This window comes from Lycorma delicatula, chromosome 1 (assembly GCF_047948215.1).
Source record: "Lycorma delicatula isolate Av1 chromosome 1, ASM4794821v1, whole genome shotgun sequence".
Classification (NCBI taxonomy): domain Eukaryota; kingdom Metazoa; phylum Arthropoda; class Insecta; order Hemiptera; family Fulgoridae; genus Lycorma; species Lycorma delicatula.
Genome location: NC_134455.1, coordinates 178,907,001 through 178,916,203, shown reverse-complemented (window position 1 = coordinate 178,916,203; position 9,203 = coordinate 178,907,001). Strand labels below are relative to the sequence as shown.

At 31.2% G+C, this 9,203-nt stretch overlaps 1 protein-coding gene across 5 annotated transcripts in view; it reads left to right on the top strand.

Moving 5' to 3' along the window:
* The first annotated feature begins 2 nt into the window (after positions 1–2).
* The window catches only part of LOC142325979 (uncharacterized), a 35,058-nt gene continuing 25,857 nt past the window's right edge, over positions 3–9,203 (top strand). Inside the window, exons 1-5 of one of the 5 annotated variants that reach the window (XM_075368001.1) lie at positions 3–184; positions 701–788; positions 1,231–1,288; positions 4,833–4,948; positions 5,983–6,127. In XM_075368001.1, coding sequence (XP_075224116.1) covers positions 1,255–1,288; positions 4,833–4,948; positions 5,983–6,127 — 295 coding nt within the window. In that variant the 5' untranslated portion in view covers positions 3–184; positions 701–788; positions 1,231–1,254. The other 4 variants (XM_075367990.1, XM_075368029.1, XM_075368010.1 and 1 more) reach the window with 4 other exon arrangements.

Sequence of the window (9,203 nt, the reverse complement as noted above, 5' to 3'; positions counted from 1 at the left end):
AACTGATGCAACAATGAAACACTTAAATTTAAAAAAAATATGATCTGACCGTTGGAATTAATTAAAATTTTTGTCAAATTTGGAAATTTTTGATTTAAAACTAGTTAAACTTTAAATTGTTGAAATTTAATCCAGTTTCACATTCTGGCTGTGAGAATTTTGCTTCAAAAATTGTGCTGTATAGGTAAATCGGTTCGATGAATTGTTTTTGGTTAAGTTTATTCACTTGCTTTAACTTGAGTTACCGTGAAGGTGTACATGGTGCGTTTGTTACTGTAGTTTGTAATGTTTATCTTACGTTTTGGTCGATTCAAGATAATTCTTAAACCAAGAGTTAATAGCATCGTTAGATATCTCTATTCTAATGGTTTTCACCTAATGATTAAGACCACATCAATTCTTTGTTTTAGTAAACAGGATATTGTTTTGAGGTAGTATACGTTTGGTGTTAATTGTAATAGATTATCTATCCGATGAAAACATCAGTATAATACATTGAGTATGGGCTATTGGATTTGCTGATTATGTTCTTTGTACTATAAAACAATATCTTTCTTTTATGTTTAATGTATTTTTCATTTTATTTATTTTTTGTCTGTTTACTGTGAATGTTGTGGAAACCTGTTTCTTATGTTTTAAAGTAAAATATAGGTAATAACTGTTTCTTTAATGTAGTACAGTAATTTTTTTTCTGCAATAGGAAATTTGTGTATTAGAAATGAATTATATTCTTTAACAAGAACTAAAACTGGGTTTATGTATTTGTTGAAGCCATCCAATCTTATCAGGTGTGTTAACTAAGTTCTAATATTAATAACATTATTTTCAAAATTTTAGGTATTTGATTTTTTTTTTAAATAATCATTTTTTCAACTATCATTTATTCTTAGGATAATTATCATTAGTTATTTGAGATCCCTTAATTTTACTTATAATTAAATTTATTAACAAACTGTTATTAAAAAGTGCATCACATTTATTTACTAGTAGAATGAAGTATTCCTGTGATATATATACAGTTGTTCTATATATTTGATAGGCACCGCATTGAATTTTGTATTTATGTTGAAGGAAGTAGTTGGTCTCTGAGAGTTTTTTGACTGTATAGTGAACTGAATTCTGTATTTTCATTTCTTTTGTTGATGTAAGATTTCATTTTAAAGAATGGTAGTGTTTTCCTTGTTAAAATTACTGATTTCTCTTATTAAAATTACTGTTTTTTTCTTTCAGACCAAAAAGATTCAATGAATAAAAATGTCACACATTAGAGATTTTTTTACTGGCCAGAGTAAGTACCTATTTTTTTATGTAAAAAATTATTGTTGGGCATGGGTGTAAAAATAATACATCTTAAAAGTTTTTCAAATCAACATAATTTAAAAAAAAATAGAAATAGTGATTCAGAATAGAAATTTATATATTAGTATTAAGTACTAAGTAAATGAATGTACAGAATGAATTCTGAAAAAACCTGGAAAGATTCTTTTGTAGAGATCATTCTTTATTACTCTGGTGTTTATTTAATAACATGTATTACTATTTTAGAGAAAAGTTGCTATCGATAGCTATTGAGCCATGATAGAAGTGGTGTCACATAAAGCCCAGGTAATTATATGCAGGCACACCTCTGATTTTGATGAAATTTGGATTATACCTTATTTAGGATCTAAGTTATTTGTTGATATTATTTGTCAGAAATGTCTTAATAGTTATGTTACTCGTAAGTTACACAGAACCCTCACCAAATGTTTTGTACTTCAGCACTGTACAAGTGTAATATATGTTACATTCAGACTAAATAATTTGCTTCAATGAAATTAAGTTAAGATTGAGATTATTCACTTAAGGCTAAAAAGTTAGCTTAAACTTAAGGTGTGGGCTTTGGTAAATGTGCAGTATACATTATTTTAGGAATAAATAACTTTTTACTTATGTATTAGCCCGCCGACCAATAAATTGGAAACTTTGGGTTGCTGTTAATATCACTCGATATGACCATTTTTACAACCATTTATATTTATTTTATAAATATAATTTAACCAAACTTAACCTTATGCTTGCTTTGGTTGCTAACCTTGACTAATTAACACAGTAATGTTTTGAGTATTTAAATAGTAAATTCTGAAATTATTACAATTCTTTATTATTTAAATAATCAAAACATTTCTGTTAATTAGTCGAGGTTAGCAAGCGTGAGTTAAGTTTGGTTAGATTATATTTATAATTTATATCTATAATTATAAGCAATAATGCTTGTACTTTTAATATGTTAATGATCCCATAACTTTGAAGTATTTTCAAAATTTTCAGATCATTATGATTATGGTCGACAGGCTAGTAAGTACAAATAACCTTAACTGAAATTTATTTGAGGTTATTTCAGTATAGGTTAAGGTTAGGTTGGTTCATAAATAATTTATAATCTTGACAGTGGATAGATTATCATTTTTCTGAATTGTCTCATTTCAAAACTTCTACTCAACTTAACTTTAAGCAAATCTATCCATATTCTTAACCAGATTTAACTGAAACTGTACTCTTCCTAACAATCAGCGGCAATTCACACCATTTTAGTGGAAATTATTTGTTTCTTCACACCTGATTTTCAACTGTTTATTTACACAATTGAAATTATATATATAGTCTGAAAGTATTGTTAAAATTCCTAGTTTAGTTCAAAAAATAAATTTCTAAATTATCTTTACCAAGAACTAAAATTGCTCTTTTTTATTCTTAAATGACAGATAAAATTCTGCCCTTAAATATGTTTAATATGAGGGCAAGTCAATTATTATCCACAATTTAGTTATATTTTTTTTTATGTTGGTAGTACTGTCGTGTTGCGTAGATGACGCACGAGTGTTCCATTATCACTGCCTTGCTGTTAACCTTGGCTACTCTGCTTTTGTTTGCACCAAAGAAGAGCAACGTTCAGTGATCCGTTTTTTGTATTCGAAAGGTGTATAAGGGGCCAAAATTTATCGAAGAATATTTGTACAGTATGTTGTCGCAACAGAGTTTTTACAAATGGATTGAAAAATTCAAAAATGGTCGCACAAGTGTTACGCATGATGAAGGAGCTGGACGACCGTTTACCGCCACAAATGAGGAAAACATTGAGTGTGCACATGATATGGTTTTCTTAGACAGACGAGTAACTATTGATGAAGTGGCACATCGCTTGCAAATTAGTTACGGTTCTGCCTACGAAATCATCCACAACAGACATGGGTTTCATAAAGTCTGTGCAAGATGGGTCCCAAAACAACTCATATAGTTGCATAAACACAAACGCGCTTGGACATCTGCCAAAAACATTTGGATCGCTATAGCAATGAACGGGAATCTTCTTAGACAGAATCATCACTGGTGACGAAACATGGATCCATCATTACGAGCCGGAGAGTAAACAGTCTGCTGTTTAATGGAAACATCCAAATTCGTCCTGCAAAAAAAGTTCAAGACCCAACCATCCACAGGAAAACTGATACTTACGGTTTTTTGGGACTCAAAAGGCCCAGTACTGGAACATTATGCGGAAATAAATAATAACAAGGCACAACAATAAACAATATGCGTTACAGTGAGATGCTTACCGCCAAGCTGAAGCCTGCAATTGGAAGCAAACGCCGAGGACTGCTGTCGAAAGGTGTTGTGTTGTTGCATGACAATACCCGTCCACATACTGCTGCCCACACTGCTGAAACGCTCCAGAAACTCAACTTTTAAGTACTGGTTCATCCTTGGTATAGTCCTGATCTTGCCCTTCTGACTACCACTTGTTTGGTCCACTCAAAGAGGCATTAAGGAGCCGTCGATTTACCTTGGACGAAACAGTGAAAGAAGTGGTGCATTCCTGGCTCGCAGCTCAACCAAAAACCTTCTTTTATGAGGGCATCAGGAAGCTTGTGCAACGATGGACCAAGTGCGTTGAAATGCAAGGGGACTATGTACATGTAAGGTTCCTATTTGAATTGCAATAAAATTTATAACTACATTGCGATTGCGGATAATAATTGACTTACCCTCATAATTCATTATATAATCTATTAACAAAGTTATCTAGTACTGAAAAACCATAGTAAAGTGAAAAGTAAGATATTTTTCTTCCATAATTTACTGCAATTTCTATAAGTTTTCTTTAACACAAGTCAAGAAAGTATAGAAAATAAGATCTAACATAGTAAAGAACTTAATTTTTTCCAAGTGGTAAGATAAATCTTGAATGATAAGCTATGTTTCATAACTGCTATAGCTCCATATGATAACTGCTATGTTCATAAAACACCAGTAAGTATTATTACATTTGATTATTGTGTTTATATTTTGGATAAGTTCAACTCTGGAGAGAGAAGAGTTTCACGCACAATAAACCAGTTAGGGCATGCAGCCTCTGTGGAAATGTAATCTTACACTAAGGCACTAGTGCCTAATGGGAAAAACACTTTAGGCTCCCATTGCTTGGTAGACCCTGCAATTTATGGTCATTGGTCATTAACCAAGTAACACAAAAGAAATCGCTAGAAATGTAGGCCATGCCTCATCCCCTTCCACTCAGTGGTTTATTTTAGTAAAGGGAAAATTTATTATAAATATGAGAAATAACAAATTGGCCATGGAATATCTCTTTCTAAGACTTAATTTTTAATGTCAGATGTACTTTATAATCCCAAGGAACAGACAACTACATAAATGTCCACATATATACATCTGGGTAAATAATTTGCATACGAGCAAAGTATTACTTGGTTTTTAAAGTAGTATTGTAAGTGTAATTCCATACCTAGTATTTAGTTTGATTAAATGTATATGGTCTTTTTAATTATTTTAAGGGACTTCACAAAAACCACAGAGAAATTTTATTAAAGAAAACATTAAATGTCTTAAGGAACCAAACAAAAAAAAAGTCAGTGAGCCAGCTGCAGTGAAATCAGGTCAGTTTCCTAAGGTATGTATTTTTATTTTTCTACAATTGTTTATAATTTCTGAGAATAAAATATGACAGTTGGCTGCAGCTTATGTACTTTTGTTTATTCTGCATCCCTGTGTACTGGTAACATTTGTTGATGAAGTAGCAGTCTTATATCCTTGTGGTTGTTTTATACTCTAGGTTTACAAAGTCAGAATGTTTTGTAAGTTAGCGCTCTATAATAAATGATAATTGGAGGGCAGATCTAAGAACCTTAACTGTGGTAATAGCAACTGTCAATTTTTTGACAGAACAGTGTTTCAAAATGCAGCTGTTGAAAAATCAACATTTGTTTATTTCTAAAATTTCTACTTTTGAAAGTTTTAAAGCACATCAATAGATAGGGCATATTATTTTTTTTAGTTTCAATGGAACAACGTTTTATTGATATACAGAGTTGCCTTAAATGCATTTCTCTAAGATTGATTTTATGTAAATTATATTAATGTACACTGTAAAAAAACTTTCTTCGGAAAGTTTGTTAGGAACTACAGTATGCACCAAAATATACAGTACTAGAGCTGTTATTCTGTAGTATAAATGTGTGCGTCGGTGCTGTAGGCAGTGTTTATAATGGTCGTGCAAATTTTCAAACATATTCTGGGCCACAATATGCCGATGAATGGACATTCACATGAGAACTGTGTGAAATCCAGTACTGGATATTTTGGCACATACCGTACTTATTAACAAAAAAAATTATTGGTTAATAAGATTTGTTGTCATTTGTCCTTCTGATTCAATTCTTATAGCTATATAACAATTCTAGTTAAAAATAATGTGTCATCCTGTTTGATAGTGATTTCTCAGAACATTTTATGTTGTCTTATTGATCTGATTATAACTGTTATGTTTCATTTTAATTTATTTCATGAAATTGTGATTAAGAAATTTATAGAAAATAGAAAGGGATGAAGAACTGCATGAAACCAGTTAAATGACATTATAAAAAAAAAATTATATCTGAGTTTTTTAGCAGTATGATCTATTACTTCTAATTTTGATTGTTTCAGCAACCATTCTTAGAAATAAAAGACAATTTTAGAAGTGGGTTTACGTTGAGAAGAGATGGAAGTAATTTGTCTCTCAAACAGTCAAAACTAAAAGATTCATATATACGAGAATTTTCAACACTTCCTACTGGGTTCAGACATCAGTGTAAGTATTTTACTGATTTCTTCTTAGTTATAATGTGCAATAAATTGATTTTACTACACAATTTTTAGAGATTATCAGTAAAAAACTTTTTAAAGATTATCAATGAGAATAGTTTAGTCCATGCAGGGAACTGCAGTTTTCGTCCATTTTGAAAGAAAAATGTGAAATTATGTTAAGTTCAAAAAGGATTACAAGTTGGTAATTGGCTAGAAGGATCATAAATCCCTTTTGTAACAGTCGTAAAATCAAATATTCTTGCTGTGTACCAAGCAGTTCATGTTGAGACAGTTATGCAACAGGCAGTGAAATATATGTTAGTTGGAGGATGTATTTTTATAATTTTTTTCTGTATTATCTAAAGACAGTTCCAAGAAAATTATTGGTTAACGGCTCTTAAAATTAGATGAAAGTCTGTTTAATTTCTGCAGAAATTATATATGAGGAGTGCTACCACAAAAATAGAATTCTGTTTCTACAGTCAAAGAAAAACGTAATGTTCATTTATAAACATGTTTCCTTCAGACATCCTTGAGGATGTATGTCAGACATCCTTCTTGAGGTAATGAATCTCAAGAACCCATATCTGTCAGGCTTTTATACTACTTGAGGAATATAATCATGATTACTGAGAATATGCAGGATCGAAGTACTGATGGTGAACCACAAACGTAACTTAACCCCTCATTTGAAGCTTATATATGTATTGAACAAATGGAGGATTTTTCAACTAACAACAAAAAGCATTGAGAGACACATTAAGTACTAAATTTCCTTGTGTGATAATGTAAATATTTGTGTGAATTGATGTGATTATACTCAAAACAAATTGGCTTATACACGCTGTTCAGTGTGGATATCATATATAAAAATGTTGGGTATGGCTGATTGAGCAATCAGTTATATTCCTATTTTATACTTCAGGATGTTATGGAACAACCTGTAATATCATACCAAACAACAGAGATACCTGGAATATTTCATAAAATTTGAATAATATTTTTAGATTACTCTGTGCTACCTTGGGACAAAATGTAACATATTATGACCAAAGTAGTACAATATGTAAGCCTGTTTAGTAGTTTCAGAGTAAACACTTAAGAAATTTTAAGTATCTGGTTTTTGTTGTGACCAAATCTTTGAACTAATGTCAATTGTAACACATTTTGTTAATTGAACATTTTGACATTTGCAGAGTTAGAAAAAGTTTTTGTTTGGTAATATTTAAAAAGTTTCTTTAGTTTATATCATCAAATTTTTAAATTTATAATTTGTTTACATTTAATAATCTTTCTGACTTTCATATAATTAAAAGATTTTTGGAACAATTAATGTAGAATTTTTTCTCTGTCCGAAACATTTTTTCACTCTTTTTTTGTTCCTAAATTAATTTTAATTTTAGAAATGTTTAATATAAATACAGTGAACCCTTTCTTACCTCAGCCACTATTCTAAACCAATTATATGTTTATTATTAAGTGATTTTACTTATGAATAGCAGCTTTATCAGAAATTGCTCCCTCTATGAATCATGAGACCTTATCGATGGTGAAGGGGCTTGAGTGCTCATTGATACAGAGTAGCTGGACCAAAGGTGTAACCATATCAGAGAGGTATCTGTTGAGAGCCAGACTAAGGAATCATTCCTGAAAGAGGACAGCATCTCTTTCAGCAGTTAAGAGCGTAGGTCAGGAGGACTTAAACAGTCACAACAAGCTGAAAGCAATAGAAAACTTTTTTTCCAAGAAAATTTAGCTTTCTGCGTTTTCATGCAATAAAGATAGAGGTGTATTCCTTGGTAAGATATTCTGGAGGTAAACTAGTTCCCTGTTCGGATCTTCGGGTGGAGACTACTAAGGAAGGAGTCACCAGAAAATTAAAAAATAACATTCTACAAGTTGAAGCATGGAATGATAGAAGTCTAAAAAAGTTTGGTAGGTTAGAAAATTTAAAAGAGGGAAATGGATAGGTTAAATGCAGATATAGTAGGAATTAGCATCGTTCAGTGGGAAGAGAAAAATGACTTTTGGTCAGGTGATTTTAGAATAATTAACTTGGCATTAAATAAAGGCAGGCAGGAGTAGGTTTTGTAGTGAACAAGAAGACAAGGAAGAGAGTAGAGTACTTAAAAAATCTTAGCGATAGAATCATTGTAATAAGGATAAAATCAAAGCCTAAGCCAACGATTGTTAATGTCTATATGCCTACAAGTGACCATAATGATGATGAGGTAGAGTGTGTAAATGAAGAAATTGACGAAGTGATTGAACTTATAAAAGGAGATGAAAATTTAATTATAGTTGGGAGATTGGAATGCAAGCATTGGAAAAGGCAGGGAAGGAAATATTGTAGATGATTATGGTTTGGCAAAAGGGATGAAAGATGGGACCAACTTATTGAGTTTTGCACGAAGTATAATTTAGTAATTGCCAACACCCAGTTTAAAAATCATAATAGAAGAATATATACATGGAAAAGGCCTGGTGATACTGCAAGGTATCAAATAGATTATATCATGGTTAAACAAAGATTTAAAAATCAACTCGTCGACTGCAAAGCATATCCAGGAGCAGACATTGATAGTGACCATAATTTAGTTATAAATGAGATTTAGATTGGGGTTTAAAAACCTGAACAAAATGTGTTAGATAAATCAATGGAATTTAGAGGAGCTTGAGGAAGAGGAGGTAAAGAATATTTTTGAGGAGGACTTTGCAAGAGATCTAAGTAAAAAAGATATGGAAGAAAATGTAGAAGAAGAATGGGAGAATGTTAAAAAAGAAATTCTTAAATCAGAAGAAGCGAACTTAGGCGGAACAAAGAGAACTAGTAGAAAACCTTGGATTTCAGAGGATATTTTGCACTTGATGTATGAACATAGAAAATGTAAGAATGCTAGTGATGAAGAAAGTAAAAGAAATTATCGACAATTAAGAAATACTGTAAACAGGAAGTGCAAACTAGTGAAAGAAGAGTGGATTAAAGAAAAGTGTTCAGAAGTGGAAAGATAAATAAATGATCATTGGTAAAATAGACGGAGCATACAGGAAAGTTAAGGAAAATTTTGTGGTGCATAAAA